General features: G+C 41.3%; 1 protein-coding gene across 1 annotated transcript in view; it reads left to right on the top strand.

The window, feature by feature from the left end:
• LOC124723027 (polyamine-transporting ATPase 13A3-like) overlaps positions 1–20850 on the top strand; it is a 288432-nt gene that overhangs the window by 158234 nt on the left and 109348 nt on the right. Inside the window, exon 8 of the mRNA XM_047248200.1 lies at positions 9537–9725. Coding sequence (XP_047104156.1) covers positions 9537–9725 — 189 coding nt within the window. The remainder of the gene's footprint in view (positions 1–9536; positions 9726–20850) is intronic.

Here is a 20850-nt window from a genome sequence, read left to right as displayed (position 1 = left end):
GTGCAGTTGACAGACTTTGAGCGAGGGCGTATAGTGGGCATGCGGGAGGCCGGGTGGACGTACCGCCGAATTGCTCAACACGTGGTGCGTGAGGTCTCCACAGTACATCGATGTTGTCGCCAGTGGTCGGCGGAAGGTGCACGTGCCCGTCGACCTGGGACCGGACCGCAGCGACGCACGGATGCACGCCAAGACCGTAGGATCCTACACAGTGCCGTAGGGGACCGCACCGCCACTTCCCAGCAAATTAGGGACACTGTTGCTCCTGGGGTATCGGCGAGGACCATTCGCAACCGTCTCCATGAAGCTGGGCTATGGTCCCGCACACCGTTAGGCCGTCTTCCGCTCACGCCCCAACATCGTGCAGCCTGCCTCCAGTGGTGTCGCGACAGGCGTGAATGGAGGGACGAATGGAGACGTGTTGTCTTCAGCGATGAGAGTCGCTTCTGCCTTGGTGCCAATGATGGTCGTATGCGTGTTTGGTGCCGTGCAGGTGAGCGCCACAATCAGGACTGCATACGACCGAGGCACACAGGGCCCACACCCGGCATCATGGTGTGGGGAGCGATCTCCTACACTGGCCGTACACCACTGGTGATCGTCGAGGGGACACTGAATAGTGCACGGTACATCCAAACCGTCATCGAACCCATCGTTCTACCATTCCTAGACCGGCAAGGGAACTTGCTGTTCCAACAGGACAATGCACGTCCGGATGTATCCCGTGCCACCCAACGTGCTCTAGAAGGTGTAAGTCAACTACCCTGGCCAGCAAGATCTCCGGATCTGTCCCCCATTGAGCATGTTTGGGACTGGATGAAGCGTCATCTCACGCGGTCTGCACGTCCAGCACGAACGCTGGTCCAACTGAGGCGCCAGGTGGAAATGGCATGGCAAGCCGTTCCACAGGACTACATCCAGCATCTCTACGATCATCTCCATGGGGGAATAGCAGCCTGCATTGCTGCGAAAGGTGGATATACACTGTACTAGTGCCGACATTGTGCATGCTGTGTTGCCTGTGTCTATGTGCCTGTGGTTCTGTCAGTGTGATCATGTGATGTATCTGACCCCAGGAATGTGTCAATAAAGTTTCCCCTTCCTGGGACAATGAATTCATGGTGTTCTTATTTCAATTTCCAGGAGTGTATTTCCGTAGTCTCACGACCCTCACACAGAACTTCGCGATAGTACCTTCGTGTACACTGATGGTTCTCATACTGACCGTGGTGTCAGGTGTGCCTTTGTAATTGGCACCAATGATTTTCAGTATCTACTTCTGGAACACTGCTCGGTATTAACAGCGGAGCTCTTCGTCCTGCCACGCAGTACATCCAGTGACACAACTTTTCAATTGTGTCATTTGCTCCAACTCTTTCTGTCTCTTCAGAGCATCTGCATGCTGTACACAGCCCATCCCTTAGTGCAACAGATCCAAGAAAGCCTGCACTTGCTCACCTTTGATGGTGCCACTGTGATGTTTATGTGGGTCCCTGGTCATGTTGGTCTGACAGGAAATGAGGCTGCTGATGCTGCTGCCAAGGCTGCAGCTCTCCTACCCCAGCCAAGTAGTTCTTCCATTCCTTCCGATGATCCCTGTGTTGCCATCTGTCAGTAGGTGGTGCCACTTTGGCATCACCACTGGTCTTCACTCCAGAGAATTAAACCTCTCCCAGCAGCTAGACCGACCTCCTCTCGGCCCTTTCACCGCAAGGAGATCATTTTAGCTAGGTTGTGTATTAGGCACTGCCATTTTAGCCATTGCCATTTGTTAAGTGATGATCCCCCACCACTTCGTGCTCATTGTCATCAACCTTTGATGGTTCGCCATTACCTGGCCGAATGCCCGTTCTTTAACCACTTACGTTCTAATTTACATTTGCTGTCTGAGTTATAGGCCATATTGGGTAACAACGTGTGGGCCGTCAACTGCGTTTTACTTTTTATCCATTGCAGCAGTACAGCGAAGGACATTTAATCTTTAGTTCTGGAATTCCGTTGTCTCTATGGTGTATTTTATGGACCTTTCTCCAAGAGGAAGTCCCTGTTTTTAGCTGTCTTCCCTTCTGTCGATTGGGCTTAATGTGTAATCGCTTTTAACTCCTTTTTCATCTTAGTGTTGTACAGTTGTGACATGGGTGCATATGACTTAGTTGTTTTTGCACCCTAAAACAAAATAAAACAACTATAAAAGAGCGTTACAGCAACCAGGTATCAATGTAGCACCACAGGTTCAGCAGGTAGCTGGGCCTCTCATATATATATATAATGATATCAAATGTGTCTGATCACTATGAAGGGTAATTTGAGTACTGTGCAATATTGGGAGAAGATTGTCTAGTCTATTGTCTGGACCTGCAGGCAGCATTCCAGTGACTTGTTTGTTTTTCAAGACTATAATGCACATGCATGTTGCAACCATCTCACGAATGCCTTCAAGCAGGAAACAGAAATTAGCCAGATGGAATTATTTGGGTATCTACTGATACAGACCCAACTGAGGATGCTTGCTACTTGCAGTACATTGTTGCAGGAATCCTCACATACTTGACATACTGAGGAAGACTGCCTTCAGCAAATGGCTTGAGCAGCAATGTCTCATCCACATTGAGGGTATAATACCAAGGAGAATCCAAATATGTTAAAATGCACAGGGTGGGATGACACTGCATTAAATATTACCCAGAAACAGATTTTGATTTCACAGGTGTAAATAGGTGTGCACTTTTGAGCAGATAGCCTTTTGTAGTAACTCACTGGTTACTACACCTAACACCAGCAGACAGAAGTCGTGTCACTGTGGCAAGCATAGTGCGTGTGGACATTCAAACGGCATGCCCACAACTACCTGAGATGACTGTAAGGAGCAGCCCAGTCATTTACCACTGTCACCTGGTCCCTCATGAGTGTGCAGCACCACAGCAGCAATATCTGAAGTGGACAGTGTCTTTATAAGGACAGGCACAGATTTCCAGGGCATTATTTGTTATTGTATTCGATATATGTGCACTGCTTGCTTTGTGCTCTTCTTGGTGTCACTCCATGATCCTCACTACTTGCATTGTAATCGTGTTGATGTCACTCTTTGACCCAATAATTTTAACGCATGTGTGTCTCCTTGTGTTCCTAGTTAGAACACAAGTGACAACTAGTGAGGGTTGACTTTTCGCATGTTCCAGATTCTGTGGTTTTTCTGCTGATTGGCTCTTCCATAGAGGCTCTACTCGTATCATTTCTGCAACAGCAGCAGGCACATACAACCATGTTGGAACAGTTGTTGGACACATTGAACCAGGCTCCACCACCAGTTGTTCAACCTTCGTTCCCACCCTGTGATGAATCCATGAAAGACTGGAACTCATGAAAAGTGGCTCAGCTGACACTTCATGGTGTTCTGAGTGGAAGTTCACTAAAGATCTTTTCTTATAATGCCTCCTGTACCAGTTAGCTCCTCTATAGGAACCAGTGTCACTTTCTGTTTATATGTGTAGTTTTCTGTCCTCCTATCGCTGCAAGCATATGCTTATGATATCTGTAGCCCCTAGAGGTGGACCTCTTGCAATAAAAAAAGTCACTTATCTGTGGTATATCAATCTCTTGCACCTGTTGCTGCAGAAACATGCTCCTTTTGTTCAGTCTGAAGCTTGTGAGCATGCTTTAGTGCAGTGTAATGATTGTGTGTGCTCCGTGCCATGTCTTGAAACATTTCAACCTGGCGAGCATCTGATCCCAGCCATGGGAGTGTCCAACTACGTGTTGGGAGGTGGTGCTGCCATCACCATTCAGATGGCTCCTAACAGCCTATTTCCTTTGCGTTGAAAAAACTCAATTCAGCTCAGCAACATTATTCTCAAGTGGGAGAAAAAGCTCTTGCTATTGTCTATGCCTTAAGAAAACTTCGTGTATTCTTGTATGGTACAAAATTTCATTGAATTACTGACCATAAGCCCTTGGTTTCCCCTTTTAGCCATTGTGGTCCTTACCAGACAAAGCCTCTCATTGCCTTCAGCATTGGGCTCTGTTCTTATCCCAGTACAAATTCCATTCTTGTTCCATGTTGCAACATGTGAATGCAGATGCTCCATCCCAGCTCTTCATGGACCTGGACTCCTCATTTGACCAGGAAGGACTGCTTTGTTTCCTTCTAGATACGGAGGTGAAGCACACAGTGGATGGCTTTCCCATCAGTGTCTCCCATTTTTCCCCTGCTGTGGCGGTGGATCTGATGCTGTGGCAGGTCATACACCTGATAAAACATGGGTAACCTGACCATCTGAAGAGCTAGGCATTGGAGCTGCTTCAGAATTATTCTGCATTGCACCATCACTTTCCCTTCTTGGAGGGTGTTGTTCTCCTCTTAACAGAAGGGTTGCCTGTCACATCAAGGTCACTGGAGAATCTCTCCAAAAAACTGTTTCCAAGCCAATACATGTTTTGGCAAGGCATCCATTGGCAACACCTTGTTGCAGCTTGCCACAAGTGTTGAGGTCAGCAGGCAGCACTGTACGCTGTCCTTTCGCCATGGCCGACCCTTATACAGCCTTATGAGAGTGTCCACGGCTGTTGGCAGTGGGTGCTTTTTCTCGGTTTTGTTATGTCGTTTGTTGTCCTCTGCAACAGCAGATACCACTATCAAGGCCCTATCAGAGATACTCTTCATAAAAGACTTTCCTTGCCCTCAGGTTTCAGAGTCTGGTCCTCAGTGGCACAATCTGTCAAGGACTTTCGTATGCACAGTGGCATGCACCTTGTCACAGTGTCGCCATTCCCTCTACAGTCAAATTGTGAGGTGGAACACCTTGCCCGTATGTTTCAGACTCAGATGCACAAGTACTTAAAAGTTTCCCTTCCAAAGAGGTTCTCATATTTTTTCTCTAAGCTCTTGCAGAACTCCTACATGGCCAACAGCCGTGGATGCCATTCAGCCTCTTGAAGCCAGACAGGCATCCCTCTGTGGTGCTGGTTTCGTTGACATTCATGCCTGACACACCAGTCTGGGGTGTTGCACTCACTGGATTCTGGCTGTCGCCCACAGCCCATCTTGTCACCACATCTACGTGATTCACACCGGATATCAACTCACACCACCATAACCAATTACATCCTAGGATGGGTGCAGGGCCCCGTCCTTGGGCCATGTGCCCGACACCTTGTTCTTTGTCTGGCCATTCTGGAGTCAGGTTCTGCCTATCTTGGCAGTCGAGGCTTTGTCAATGCTGATGGCAGTTTGCTTCCTGTGGCAAGTGCCAGCACCTCCACTGCAATGGGCAGTTGCTGGCACCTCCCACTGCGATGAGCAGGTGCTGGCAGCAACGTGGACTGAAGCCTGGTCTCTGTCAATAGAGAGCCTCTCCTCCCCAGTCCACCATTGTCACTGCCCATGTCCACACCAGTCACTGTGGAATCTGCCGTCGAGATGGCTCTCTTCCCCACTGCCAGTCCAGTCACCCGTTGCCACAGGGTCCACAAGGGGTAGGGGTATTTTGTTCCACTCATTTTTTCCCTTATGCATCCTTATGTAGATTGGAAACTTCTTACTCCTTTAGCTGTCACCTCTGCACCACCACAGATGCCATGGATGTCTCAGCAGTCACAGCATCATGGATGGCACTGTCTGGTCTTTCGCCGGTCGTTGTGGCTGAGCGGTTCTAGGCGCTTCAGTCCAGAACCGCGCTGCTGCTATGGTTGCAGGTTCGAATCCTGCCTCGGGCATGGATGTGTGCGATGTCCAAGTCTAGGGGACTGATAACCTCAGATGTTAAGTCCCATAGTGCTCAGAGCCATTTTGTCTGGTCTTTCCCCCCAGAAGGAATGAGGAGTGTAGTGACCCACTGGTCACTATACCTACTGCCAGCAGACATAAGTTTGGCCACTACAGCAAGTGTAGTGCATACCAACATTCAGACAGAACACCTACAACTACCTGAGGTGGCCGCTAGGGGCAGCCCGGTCACCGATCACTGTCACCTGGTCTGCTGTGCACATGTAGCCCTACAGAATCAACACCTGAATGGAATAGCATATTTATACGGACATGCACAGGCCTCTAGACACTCATTTGTTAATGTATTTGATATGTGCACACTGCTTGCATTGTTTCCTTCTTGAGTTCACTATGTGGCCCAATAAATTTGTCTTTTTTTCACATCCCTGTGTTTCCTCGCATTCTAAGTTAGAAGACTTTTATTTTGGTTATTGTTACTTATTTATGTCACAGTAAAGTTTATGTTTTAATTTTATAAGACTTTCTTTTAGTTCCCGCTCCTCTTGAATCTAAGCCCATGCATATTTACAGATATGCAGTTGGAGTAAATGATTTTCTGGGTAGTTTACTTGTGCCTGAAATAGAGATTCTTGTGAACCACTCACAAATATTTACTGCCATCAAATAGTTTCGACTCAACTGGTGTCATATTAAGTGACAATAATGATTGTTTATATGATAAAAAAATCAAGATTTGTTACTTACTTTCATAAATTTATCTTCACTAGAAATGTTTCCAGGTTTCCCTCTCAAAGCATTCCTACAAATGGAACACAAATTGGCATGATTATCCTTTCAATACAGTGCCTTGTGCAATTTTATTTTGTGTTGTTTTTGGACCTCAGATCATCAGTCTTCCTCTTCAGCTACGTTGTATGTAGTCAGATATAATAAAAGCACATAACACTAGTTAACAAATTTAAACTTCTTTTTCTGCATCTGGTTTGTAAATGGGTGGATTTACTTAATTTTGGGGTGCTGAATACACTGCTAAAATCAGTTTTTCTCTATGATGTCACATTTCCTAGATACACAGCAGAATAAATAATGGTAATAGCGAAAATTGACACAATTAAGTCAAACAAAAATATACATTCAGAACGTTTGAAATCAATACTATTTTGTATGTATATATGGGCATGATGCCAATAAAAGTTTCAAATTAGTTCAGAAGATATTTTCACCTTTAATTGTCTTTGGTTTTTGAAAAATGTGATGACAGAGCTTTTCTTCTGTTTGCCATTTCATCACTCTCCCTAACAAGACCCTAGCAGTAGTCACCCATCATCAAAGGGTTCCAATGGCCTTGGTAACGGTGCTCCATGATAAGAATGTCTGAAAGCTTTCAACATGCTCATCGCTTACGGCTCCCAAATTTTCCGGGAAGAAATCAAGTTGAGAATGTAAAAAGTGAGTTTTAACTGACATTCTACACCACATGTTCTTTTAGTTGTCCAACAGATCATTCACAATGCTAACATAGTTTTTGTCTTTTCTGTTACCCAAAAAGCCCTTCACAATTGCTTTAAAAGAAGACCAAGCAGCTAATTGGATATCTCTAAGTTTGGTATCAAAGGTTGGAGCTTTCAGCAGTTTTCTTATTTGTGGTCCAACAAATATACCCTCTTTCAGCTTTGCCTCACTTAATTTGGGAAACTTTTCTTTTAAGTGATTGAAAGACTCACCTTCTTTATCCAGAGCTTTCACAAAGTTCTTGATAAGGCCCAATTTGATTTGAAGGGGGGCAAAATGATTTTATTGGGCTCAGCCAATGGGGTATTGTTCACATTTACATTTCCAGGAACATATGACTTCCTTATAGGTCATTCCTAGACTGTTTAGTGGTTCTTGGTGTCACCACTTTCCTAAAGGCACAAAAGCAGCAGTATTTCGGGAATCCAGCCTGTAAACCTGTAAGGAGTGCATCAACTTTTAAATCACAGCAAAGCTGCCATTCATGAACCTTATATTTGATTACCTCTAGCAGTGAAGCCAGGGTTTCATAAGTTTGTTTCATGTCTACTGCGTAAGTCAAAGGTACCAATGGAAATGCATTGCCATTATGCAGTAGTACTGCTTTCAAGCTGGTTTTACTGGAGTCAATAGTCACCATTTCTGTGGATTATGTTGTACACTTAGCTGCATCATCAGACCATTGACATCTCTACATACACACACTGAATTCTGCGTATTGAAATACTGAATGAAGGAAGCACCTCTTCATCTGAAACAGGAAATTGTTGTCCCTGGAGCTAGAAGGTTGCATTGTTGCCGTCTTGACGCCATGAGTTCAGCTTGCTGTTTTGCAAGCTTTAGATCGCGAACCAAATCGTTCGCTGCCCATTGATTAAAGAACTGAAGCAAAGTGTCTTGATACTGAGGGCTGTACTGTTCTATATGTTCAATACTTTCTGATTAACTTGACATGGTGTCTGGTCCTGTGGCTTTCAAGTTACAGACAGGAATAGGCAACCTCTCATCACGGGGAACAGACAAATGCACTGAAGATACATTGGGATACTTTATTTTATGTCTAGTTTTGCTTGAATGTTCCGAAATATTTGTAAGACAGAAGTAACAGTCTGAATAATGGTCATTAGGCTCACACCACACCATCAGAACAGCAAGTGGCATGGCTCGGCGTTTTTCTTTCAACCACTCAGTTAATGTTGTAGTATAGTTTATGCAGGCAATATGAGTTGCAAAATTTTTATCTTGATCACCAACAGGACAATCTAAATGCAATTTATATGCCTTCTTAACCAAATCAGTGATTGCTTTTCTTTGGGCATTAGGAGTGAATTTCCCACACACATAATGAAAATTGTTGGGGTGGTTTAGACAGCAATGAGATTTACTAGTTGCCATTTTTCTTAGTGTAAGTTTTAAACACAAAGAGTTTGCAATATCTTCCACACCACTGGATTACCACACCAACCATTTACTGACGAGTTGTAGATCTTCTAGCTCTCCTCTGCAAATCAAAAACAAACAAACATCAAAACAGAACAACAGCAAAAAGCGAAATACTGAATACAAAAATAAAAAAAAAAACCTTTAAACACTCAAAGATAGTACATTTTGACAGGTATATTCGGATTCTACACACCAAAATACATACTACTCAATGTATCACATCCCAGATGCAGAATGGCAGTTGACTAGTGTAATCATCAGGTGAGGTATAGTTTGTATAAAAATTAAACTAAAACTGTGCTTCAAGGCACAAAGAAAGAACAGATTTTATTGTCAGTTTAGACTGAATATATTTGTAAAATTGTGACTGATTTGTTTCATCAAACCGCCTTCACGTGGCTAAATCATCTTAAGATATGAGTATGTAGGCTACAAGAGTAACCAGTCAGTTTCTTTATCCATATTTATATGCTACATCATAAAACGGGGATAAAAATATACATAGTATGCCATATAAAATATTATTCTGTGAGTAGTATTGTTCTCTGGAACAAATTTGTGTGTAGAAACTGACAGGTTACTCTTTTAGTTGATATACCTAGATGTTAACATCATTTGATGAAAGCAGAACTGTTCTCAGAATAAATGCAATCTAATTGCATAACAAAATTTGTTGTACAACCATGGATTGCAAATTTCCTCCAGTAAGGACAGTATGTCAATTTCTGTATAGGCACGAAGTGTCAACTAACAAATAGTTTTTATCATGCTGTTGGATTTGAAACTGTCTGTAAAGTGATGATTCTAAACATGATCTTTATCAAATAAGGCTTTTCAATATTTTTATGTTTTACAGGCGACCTTGAAAGAGCTGATATTGCGGACATTGGATGTCATCACGATAGTAGTTCCACCATCGTTACCAGCTGCCATGACATCAGGCACGGTTTATTCACAAAATCGTTTGAAGAAGCTGGGTGTGTTTTGTATTTCACCTCCCAGAATTAATGTTTGTGGAAAGATGAAAGTTATATGTTTTGACAAGGTAAACAGTTTGTTTTGAGTTACTTTTATTGAAATGAAATGTAATGCTATTGTGTGTGTGTGTGTGTGTGTGTGTGTGTGTGTGTGTGTAAATGTTTGCCTGTGGCCAGTCATTGTTCATGAATAACTTGATATAACCATCTCATTCTAGAATGCTAAACAATGATTACACAATAGCTGATAAATTCTGTCCGTTTTTCTATAGGAATTTCTTATTGTGTTATTTATACAGACTGTTAGTATTTTGAGTGATATTTTTGTTATTACTCTGATAATTGGCTCATTGTTTCATATTTGGATTATTTATCTCATAACTCATGGAGTAGTAAAGTTACATAACCTAAGAAGAGTACCAAAAACATTCAACATATTTTGCAAAGTGTGTGTGTGTTGTGTGAAGGATATATTGCATAATGAACTTTAAGAATTAGCAATATCACTAATTTGAAGTTGGCTTACAGCCCTATGTTACTGCAAAAGTGCAAAATACAAATAATTTATAAGACTGATCACTACATCTACATCTACGTCCACATCTACATGGATACTGTGCAAATCACATTAAAGTGCCTGGCAGAGCGTTCATCAAACCACCTTCACAATTATCTATTATTCCAATCTCATATAGCGCATGGAAAGAATGAAGACCTGTATCTTTCTGTGCGAGCTCTGATTTCCCTTATTTTATCATGGTGGTCATTCCTCCCTATGTAGGTCGGTGTCAACAAAATATTTTTCGCATTCGGATGAGAAGGTTGGTGATTGGAATTTTGTGAGAAGATTCTGTCGCAATGAAAAACGCCTTTCTTTTGATGATTTCCAGCCCAAATCCTGTATCGTTTCTGTGACACTCTCTCCCATATTTTGCGATAATTCAAAACGTACTGCTTTTCTTTGAACTTTTTCGATGTAGTCCATCAGTCCTACCTGGTACGGATCCCACACAGCGCAGCAGTAGTCTAAAAGAGGATGGACAAGTGTAGTGTAGGCAGTCTCCTTAGTAGGTCTGTTACATTTTCTAAGTGTCCTGCCAATAAAATGCAGTCTTTGGTTAGACTTCCCCACAACATTTTCTGTGCATTCCTTCCAATTTAAGTTGTTCGTAATTGTAATACCTAGGTATTTAGTTGAATTTACGGCTTTTAGATTAGACTGATTTATCATGTAACCAAACTTTAACGAATTCGTTTTAGCACTCATGTGGATGACCTCACACTTTTTGGTATTTAGGGTCAATTGCCACTTTTCGCGCCATTCAGATATCTTTTCTAAATTTTTTTGCAGTTTGTTTTTATCTTGCTGTTTTTTTTTTTTTTTTTTTTTTTTTTTTTTTTTTTTTTTTTTTTTTTTTAATTAGTGGATAAACGACAGTGTCATCTGCAAACAACCAAAGACGGCTGCTCAGATTGTCTCCAAAATCGTTTATATAGATAAGGAACAGCAAAGGGCCTATAACACCACCTTGGGGAACGCCAGAAATCACTTCTGTTTTACTCAATGACTTTCCATCAATCACTACAAACTGTGACCCCTCTGACAGGAGATCACAAATCCAGTCACATAACTGAGACGATATTCCATAAGCACGCAATTTCACTATGAACTGCTTGTGTGGTACAGTGTCAAAAGCCTTCCGGAAATCCAGAAATACGGAATCAATCTGAAATCCCATGTCAAAAGCACTCAACACGTCATGTGAATAAAGAGCTAGTTGTGTTTCACAGGAACGATGCTTTCTAAACTCATGTTGACTGTGTGTCAATAGACCATTTTCTTCTAGGTAATTCATAATGTTCAAACACAATATATGTTCTACAATCCCGCTGCATATCCACGTTAATGATATGGGCCTGTAATTTAGTGGATTACTCCTACTACCTTTCTTGATTATTGGTGTGAACTGTTCAACTTTCCAGTCTTTGGGTACGGATCTTTCGTCGAGCGAACAGTTGTATATTATTGTTAAGTATGGGGCTACTGCATCAGCATACTCTGAAAGGAACGTAATTGGTATACAGTCTGGGCCAGAAGACTTGCTTTTACTAAGTGATTTAAGTTGCTTCACTACTCCGAGGATAGTTACTTCTACGTTACTCGTGTTGGCATCTGTCCTCAATTCGAATTCTGGAATATTTACTTCACCTTCTTTTGTGAAGGCATTTCAGAAGGCTGTGTTTTGTAACTCTGCTTTGGCAGCACTGTCTTCAATAATATCTCCATTTCTATCATGCAGACAAGGCATTGATTGTTTCTTGCTGCTACCATGCTTCACATACAACCAGAATCTCTTTGGAGTTTCTGCCAGGTTTCGAGACCAAGTTTCATTGTGGACACTGTTATAGCCATCTCGCATTGAAGTCCACGCTAAATTTCGAGCTTCTGTAAAAGATCGCCAATCTTGGGGATTTTGCGTCTGTTTAAATTTGGCATGTTTGTTTCGTTGTTTCTGAAATAGTGTTCTAACCCGTTTTGTGTACCAAGGAGGATCAGCTCCGTTGTTTGTTAATTTATTTGGTATAAATCTCTCAATTGCTGCCGATACTATTTCTTTGAATTTAAGCCACATTTGGTCTACACTTACATTATTAATTTGGAATGAGTGGAGATTCTCTCTCAGGAAGGCATCAAGTGAATTTTTATATGCTTTTTTGAATAGGTATATTTTTCCCTTATTTTTTGAGGATTTGGGGATTACAGTATTCAATCTTGCTACGACAGCCCTATGTTCACTAATCCCTGAATCGGTTTTGATGCTCGTTATTAACTCAGGATTATTTGTTGCTAAGAGGTCAAGTGTGTTTTCACAACCGTTTACTATTCGCATGGGCTCATGAACTAACTTCTTAAAATAATTTCCAGAGAATGCGTTTAGCACAATTTCGGATGATATTTTATGCGTACCTCCAGAATTAAACATGTATTTTTGCCAACATATTGAGGGTAAATTAAAGGCACCACCAACTATTATCGTATGAGTCGGGTAGGTGTTTGAAATCAAACTCAAGTTTTCTTTGAACCTTTCAGCAACTGTATCATCTGAATTGGGAGTTTGGTAAAAGGATCCAATTATTATTTTATTCCGGTTGCCAACAATGACCTCTGCCCATACTAACTCACAGGAAGTTTCTACTTCAATTTGGCAACAAGGTAAACTACTTCTGACACCAACAAACACGCCACCGCCAACCGTGTTTAGCCTGTCCTTTCAGAACGCTGTTAGGTTCTTCGCAAAAATTTCAGCTGAACTTATATCCAGCTTTACCCTATAACGATTTGAGCATCAGTGATTTCTATTAGTGCTTGGAGCTCTGGCACTTTCCCAATACAGCTACGACAATTTACAACTCTTATACCAATGGTTCCTGTATCTACGTTCTTCTTGTGTTTAGCCTGCACCCTTTGTGACTGAAGCCCTTCTTGTGTTTTCCCGAGACCCTCTAACCTAAAAAACCACCCAGTCCATGCCACACAGCCCCTGCTACCTGTGTAACCACCTCCTGCATATAGCGGACACCTGACCTATTCAGCAGAACCTGAAACCCAACCACCCTTTGGTGCAAGTTGACGAATCTGCAGCTTACATGGTCAGAGAATCGTCTGAGCCTCTGATTCAGACCCTCCACTCAGCTCTGTACCAGAGGTCCGCAATCGGTCCTGTTGACTATGCTGCAAATGGTCAGCTCTGCTTTCATCTTGCAAGCAAGACTGGCAGCCTTTACCACTTCTGTTAGCCACTCGAAACCAGAGAAATCTCTTCTGATCCAAAGTGACACACATCATTGGTACAGAGTGCACATTGGTTTTCTTACCCTTCTTGTCAGCCAAGCCCCTAAGGAGCTCCGAACTACCAATAATCACACCCTCTGCGATTGCACGGATCTTGCAGGTGGAGTGGCTTCCTCTGAAACAGGACAGGTGACAGCATCTGGCTCACCGACAGTGTCAGTCACAGACGGCACCTGGAACCTGTTTGTCAGACAAACCGGGGAGGTCTTACGTGCGGCTGCCTGGGAAGTTTTTCACCGCCTTCTTCGCCCCGGGGTGACCTCCCACTCTACCACAGGTGAAGGGTCAACCTCAGTGCGAGCAGTAACTGGGTTGGCCACCAGTGAGGACCGATCGGAGGACTCTGACGTGCTGGACGTCCATTGGATTCCCACAGCCGGCCCACAACAGTGGTGCCCATCCACTGCAGCCTCAAGCTGTGTAACCGAAGCCCTCACAGCCTGAAGCTGAGAGCGAAGTGTCACCAACTCGGCTCGCATCTGCACACAACAATCGCAGTCCCTGTCCATACTAAAGACCGTGGAAAACTAAACTAGGCAGATAAATGGACTATCGACACGTGATGCACAACTCTAGACCCTGATGGAAATGCACAAACTGTGTCTAGTAATACGCAGATATTCTAAAACCTAACTACCGAAGCACTCAGGTGAAACTAAATAATTTGCCCCTGATTAGGAACTTGTAATATGTCACAAAATTCGTTTACTTTCCGACGCAGACGAAAATGCGACAACTGTGGCTATTGGATATTAAATTTACACGCAGAAACTCAAGAAACTACACTATTAAAGCACACAGATGATACAATAAAATTCTCTCGTTGTTAGGAACTCGTAAATGACACAATATCGGTTACTTCCCTGTTTTTGTGTCTGTCTCGGTCGGCTACTGCTGATTGTCACTCAGCAGAGTAATGAGAATCTGTTCTCGTTGAAAACCTGTTTTTAGCCTAGATTTGTCAGTAGCAAAATCGCCATTAATCCAGGTAGAGTTTGTGAGTAAAGCTGGTGTAGTGTAGCAGTCTTTGTCATTGTTAAAGCAATCTCAGAGGCAGGCAGTGAGCAAGCATAGCAACACAAGTGGCTGGTATGCTGTGCTGCATGTCTTTTATCTGTGGTACACAATGATTGATCATGCTCTATGAAATCTTTGCCTTTTTCCCACATGGTGGCATGCTGCCTCCTGGTGAGTGATATCCAAGGGCTGCATGGATATCTGTGGTTTTGCAGTATCAGTAGTGCTGCTGCATTGTAAAGAATCAATAGATAGTGCTGAATACACTGTGTAAAGTTTCATACCAGTTAATTTTTTTCAATGTACATGATGAACCAGAAGTCTACCACAAAATTTTAGAGATTCTTCACGGATTTTTTCCAAGTATTTTGATATAAGGGACCTGTGGTCTCTGGTGGCTCATTACAGTTTAATTACATTTTGTTTGATTTCTTACCCTGTATACCAGTATTGCTTTGAAAATATCTGCATGACTGTGCAGATGTTGACATTATGCACTGTGTGTCTTGTTTGGAAACAAACTTGTTCCATTCATTCACAGTACTAGCTGTTGACAACAGTGATGCCTATTTTACACTTGCTGCTCAAGCCTGCATTCAGTACTGCTCAGTCCTGTCTCATGTTTGTTTTCCTGACAACGTTAGTTGTACATTAACAGTGATAATGGCAGTATGGATAGGTTTACTGATGAAGAATCAGCCAATGTGTGTCTCGTGTATTGATTCACTGAATGGAGTGGAAAAGTGGCATGACCGTGCAGTACTGAGCTGTTCCCACACCTATGACAACAACAACACAGCATTTTTGTGTGGTTACATTGGCGCTTACTAATAACCAGATCTATTTGTTATCTACATCTACATACATACTCCACAATCCACCATACGGTGCGTGGCGGAGGTATATCTGTGTTGGTATTTGCTTTTTCAGTGGTGTGAAAATATTTTCGCAAAAACAAAAATAATTCTGGTAACAAATTGAATAAATCATAGTTACATATTACTCTGTAATGGACCACCAGACAGCCTAAGTCCCTTACACCAAAATACTTAGAAGATACCCTGGAGTAACCTACATAATTTTGTCGTTGGAGTTGTAGTTTTACTGTATGATATTAGGGGCTGTATTATTCCTTCCTGTAGTTTGTGTATCTTGAATATTCAAGTGTGTTCAGTTTTATTGCTGATAATATTTTGGCAACGAAATTAAAGAATGTGCCAGAAAAGTGGAGAACGAAATACAAAAGATCAAGAAAGAATTCTTCAGACAAATTAAATGTTTATTTTATTATTGAGACACCTAACAAGAAAACTGTAGGCTTGAAAGTCTAAAAGCTGAAATAAGCATGTAAAATCATCATATAAAGATAGTTATTTATAATACAATAGAAATTAAAGAGACTCCAACACCTCTATAAAAAATTTTCTTCTTTTATTTTATTTTGTATGATGTAATACTATTTTTTGCCTCAGTTTATATAATTTTATAAATGCTAAACACTGTAATGTAGTTGGAGCTCTAATTTACCATATCATAATCTTCCATTGTGAAATTATTTCATTGAAAGTATGTACAATCAGCTGCCTTTAGTTTTTTGCATATGAGTCTTCTATTGATTTATTCATCACACACGTTACACCAACAACAGCTCCTATGATGAATCACTTTATTTTTGCAACCACTGTCAATTGCAACTGATCATTCTCACATGCGAAAAAGGTTTATCTTCTCGATATTTGTGTTCGGCTAGAAACTTAACATCCAAAAAATACCTTTGTAATCTTGGCACTGGATACAGATGTATAACATCACCATCATTATTCTTAGAATATTGTACATAAATCATCAGAAATTTTTCTGCTATGTCATGACTCAGTCATCACACTAGAGCAGCTCTATAATTCCCAGTCAAGGTTAAATTTTTCATGTGTGTTGCATCAGGTTGTAAATTTGTAGACATTGTGGCTGCAACCATACATAAATACTAAGTTCATACAGAATTTTATAATGATGGTGATGTGTCACAGTTGAAACTCATTGCACAAATAAAGTTATTTATTGTAGCAGCTGTTGGTGGTTCAGTACGAATTTCAGTGAACTCTTCCAAGCTATGGAGCACCACTTACTGAAAAAAAAACTTTATCAGTTAGTTAGTTTCATGTCCTGTGGATCATTTTGCATGATAAATCGTAATGATGTGGAACAAGTTATTTTACATTAACATCACAAATTAATTTACAAGTATGGGTACATGTTGAACATTTATAAGAATTTTTTTAACATACAGAAGTCAGTAATTTCTACTCACCACTTGTTACACATTGCAGTTATACAAATTCTTGTATGGGATAGGAGTTATCAAGTAGAAACTTTTTCAGTTTGTTTTTGAATTTTACATTGCTATAAAGCTAATTGCAAAAATCCCCAGATAACCATTATTTCCAGAAAAACTGAGGTTAAAATTGGCACAGATCTCAGTTGAATGTAAAAATTGTGAACAGTGACTATTGGTTGCATGATTGTGATGAAACTATTTGATTCTCATTAGCAGTATAACTTTGACAGTTTAATGAAAGTAGAGAGCAATGTGATGTATTGCATAGGGCAATGTACACACAATGGGGATGACAGGACTCAAATACCTGTCCAATCATCCAGATATGTTTTATCCATGGTTTCCCCAAATTGTGTTAGTTAAATGCTGTCATAGCTCATTTGCAAAATGACAAGGCAATTTTCCAACTTCAATAGGACATTAAACCTAAACTTCCATTCATCTTGCAATAGGTGTTATCACCATCAATAAAAACAGCTATCATAATTTAGTAAGTGTGTCTTTTCTAAACTGCAATCGTATGAAAAGGCTAATTGCCACTCACTACTTAGAGGGTACACTGAGTTGCAAACAGGCACAATTAGAAGACTGCTAGACACAAACTTTCGCGCAGTAAAGTCCATAGAAAACAATCAAACACACACACACACACACACACACACACACACACACACACACACACACACACACACACGCACGCGCGCGCACGCGCGCTCGCACCCGCGGTTCTGTCTCCGGCTACTGGGTCCCTAGCAGCCGAAGGAGACAGTAGCCGCGCGCGCACGTTTGTTTTGTTTGTTTGTTTGTTTGTTTGTGTGTGTGTGTGTGTGTGTGTGTGTGTGTGTGTGTGTGTGTGTGTGTGTGTGTGTGTGTGTGTTTGTTTGTTTTATGTTGTGTTGATGTTTTTTTTTCTGTTTTGGAAGGAGGATTTTTTGTCCGAAAGCTTAAATGTTTAGCAGTCTTTTAACTGTATCAGCTCAACACATCCTCTATGTGGTGAATAGCAATATAGCAATCTATCCTTTTCATGTTGTTGTTATTAGATCTTGTACTTTCCATTTTTCTAAACTGTTTATTTATTCACTGCTAAAGGAATTCATTACGATAGATGACCTATTGTTATTTGACAACCTATCAAAGATTAACATTTGATAAGTGGGCCACAGATTGTAGTACACAGGATGATATCTATTTTTTACATGCCGTTAGTTACAGCATAATTGCCTCTCAATCAGTAATTATTTTTATAGGTAATAGTTGTTGTTGTCTTCAGTCATGAGACTGGTTTGATGCAGCTCTCCATCTACTCTATCCTGTGCAAGCTTCTTCATCTCCCAGTACCTACTGCAGCCTACATCCTTCTGAATCTGCTTAGTGTATTCATCTCTTGGTCTCCCTCTACCATTTTTACCCTCCACGCTGCCCTCCAATGCTAAATTGGTGTTCCCTCAATGTCTCAGAACATGTCCTACCAACCGATCCCTTCTTCTAGTCAAGTTGTGCCACAAGCTCCTCTTCTCCCCGATTCTATTCAATACCTCCTCATTAGTTATGTGATCTACCCATCTAATCTTCAGCATTCTTCTGTAGCACCACATTTCGAAATCTTCTATTCTCTTCTTGTCTAAACTATTTATCGTCCCCGTTTCACTTCCATACATGGCTACACTCCATACAAATACTTTCAGAAACGACTTCCTGACATTTAAATCTATACTAGATGTTAACAAATTTTTCTTCTTCAGAAACACTGTCCTTGCCATTGCCAGTCTACATTTTATATCCTCTCTACTTCGACCATCATCAGTTACTTTGCTCCCCAAATAGCAAAATTCCTTTACTACTTTCAGTGTCTCATTTCCTAACCTAATTCCGTCAGCATCACCCGACTTAATTCAACTACATTCCATTATCCCCGTTTTGCTTTTGTTGATGTTCGTCTTATACCCTCCTTTCAAGACACTGTCCATTCCGTTCAACTGCTCTTCCAAGTCCTTTGCTGTCTCTGACAGAATTACAATGTCATTGGCAAACCTCAAAGTTTTTATTTCTTCTCCATGGATTTCAATACCTACTCCAAAATTTTCTTTTGTTTCCTTTACTGCTTGCTCAATATACAGATTGAATAACATCGGGGATAGGCTACAACCCTGTCTCACTCCCTTCCCAACCACTGTTTCCCTTTCATACCCCTCGACTCTTATAACTGCCATCTGGTTTCTGTACAAATTGTAAATAGCCTTTCGCTCCCTGTATTTTACCCCTGCCACCTTCAGAATTTGAAAGAGAATATTCCAATCAACATTGTCAAAAGCTTTCTCTAAGTCTACAAATACTAGAAATGTAGGATTGCCTTTCCTTAATCTTTCTTCTAAGATAAATCGTAAAGTCAGTATTGCCGAACGTGTTCCAACGTTTCTATGAAATCCAAACTGATCTTCCCCGAGGACGGCTTCTATCAGTTTTTCCATTCGTCTGTAAAGAATTCGTGTTAGTATTTTGCAGCTGTGGCTTATTAAACTGATAGTTCGGTAATTTTCACATCTGTCAACACCTGCTTTCTTTGGGATTGGAATTATTATATTTTTCTTGAAGTCTGAGGGTATTTCGCCTGTCTCATACATCTTGCTCACCAGATGGTAGAGTTTTGTCAGGACTGGTTCTGCCAAGGCTGTCAGTAGTTCTAATGGAATGTTATCTACTCTGGGGGGCCTGTTTCGACTCAGGTCTTTCAGTGCTCTGTCAGACTTTTCACGCAGTATTCATATCTCCCATTTCATCTTCATCTACATCCTCTTCCATTTCCATAATATTGTCTTAAGTACATCCCTCTTGTACAGACCCTCTATATACTCCTTCCACCTTTCTGCTTTCCCTTCTTTGCTTAGAACTGGGTTTCCATCATAGGTAATAGACCATTGCTAAATGTCCATAATGTGTGTCTAGTCAACAGACTTGAGGTTATTTGTCTAATTAAGACTTTGCTGATATATTAATACTAGACAGTATTCGTACTTGACTATACACTCATTTGCAGTGGAATAAAAATAGGTGGAACTGCAGAATTTGGGCTACCGAAAATCCTAGAACTGTGGTGGAAACTCCATTGCACGATGAGAAAGTCACGGTATGTGTTGGATTTACCACATCTACCGTTATCGGGCCTTTTTTCTTTGAGGAAATGCGTGATTCTGGTTTTGTAACTGCTACCGTGACGGGTGAGAGGTACGCAGATATGTTACAGAATCGCATCATCCCCAGCCTGGCTAATAAACACCTGGTGGAACGTATGATGTTTATGCAGGATGGCGCTCCACCCCATATTGCTAGACGCGTGAAAGATCTCTTGCGCGCATCGTTTGGTGATGATCGTGTGCTCAGCCGCTACTTTCATCATGCTTGGCTTCCCAGGTCCCCAGATCTCAGTCCGTGTGACTATTGGCTTTGGGGTTACCTGAAGTCACAAGTGTATCGTGATTGACCGACATCTCTAGGGATGCTGAAAGACAACATCTGACACCAATGCCTCACCATAACTCCGGACATGCTTTACAGTGCTGTTCACAACATTATTCCTCAGCTACAGCTATTGTTGAGGAATGATGGTGGACACATTGAGCATTTCCTGTAAAGAACATCATCTTTGTTTTGTCTTACTTTGGTATGCTAATTATTGCTATTCTGATCAGATGAAGTGCCATCTGTCAGACTTTTTTGAACTTTAGTATTTTTTTGGTTCTAATAAAACCCCATGTCATTCCAAGCATGTGTGTCAATTTGTACCTCTCTATCTACATTATTCCGTGATTTATTCAGTTTTCAAATTTATACTGACTTTTTGATCACCCGATATATTGGTACACAGCCATTTCAGAGTACAAGTATGTTGAAACTCACAAAAGGCAATGCATTCTGATAGGTAAAAGGGCAGTGTTCACATTGTAGGTAGAAGAGTTTTTGTGTGGGGGATGTTTATATTTGATGAGAT

This window comes from Schistocerca piceifrons, chromosome X (genome assembly GCF_021461385.2).
Source record: "Schistocerca piceifrons isolate TAMUIC-IGC-003096 chromosome X, iqSchPice1.1, whole genome shotgun sequence".
NCBI lineage: Eukaryota > Metazoa > Arthropoda > Insecta > Orthoptera > Acrididae > Schistocerca > Schistocerca piceifrons.
This window is presented reverse-complemented; position numbering and strand designations above follow the sequence as displayed.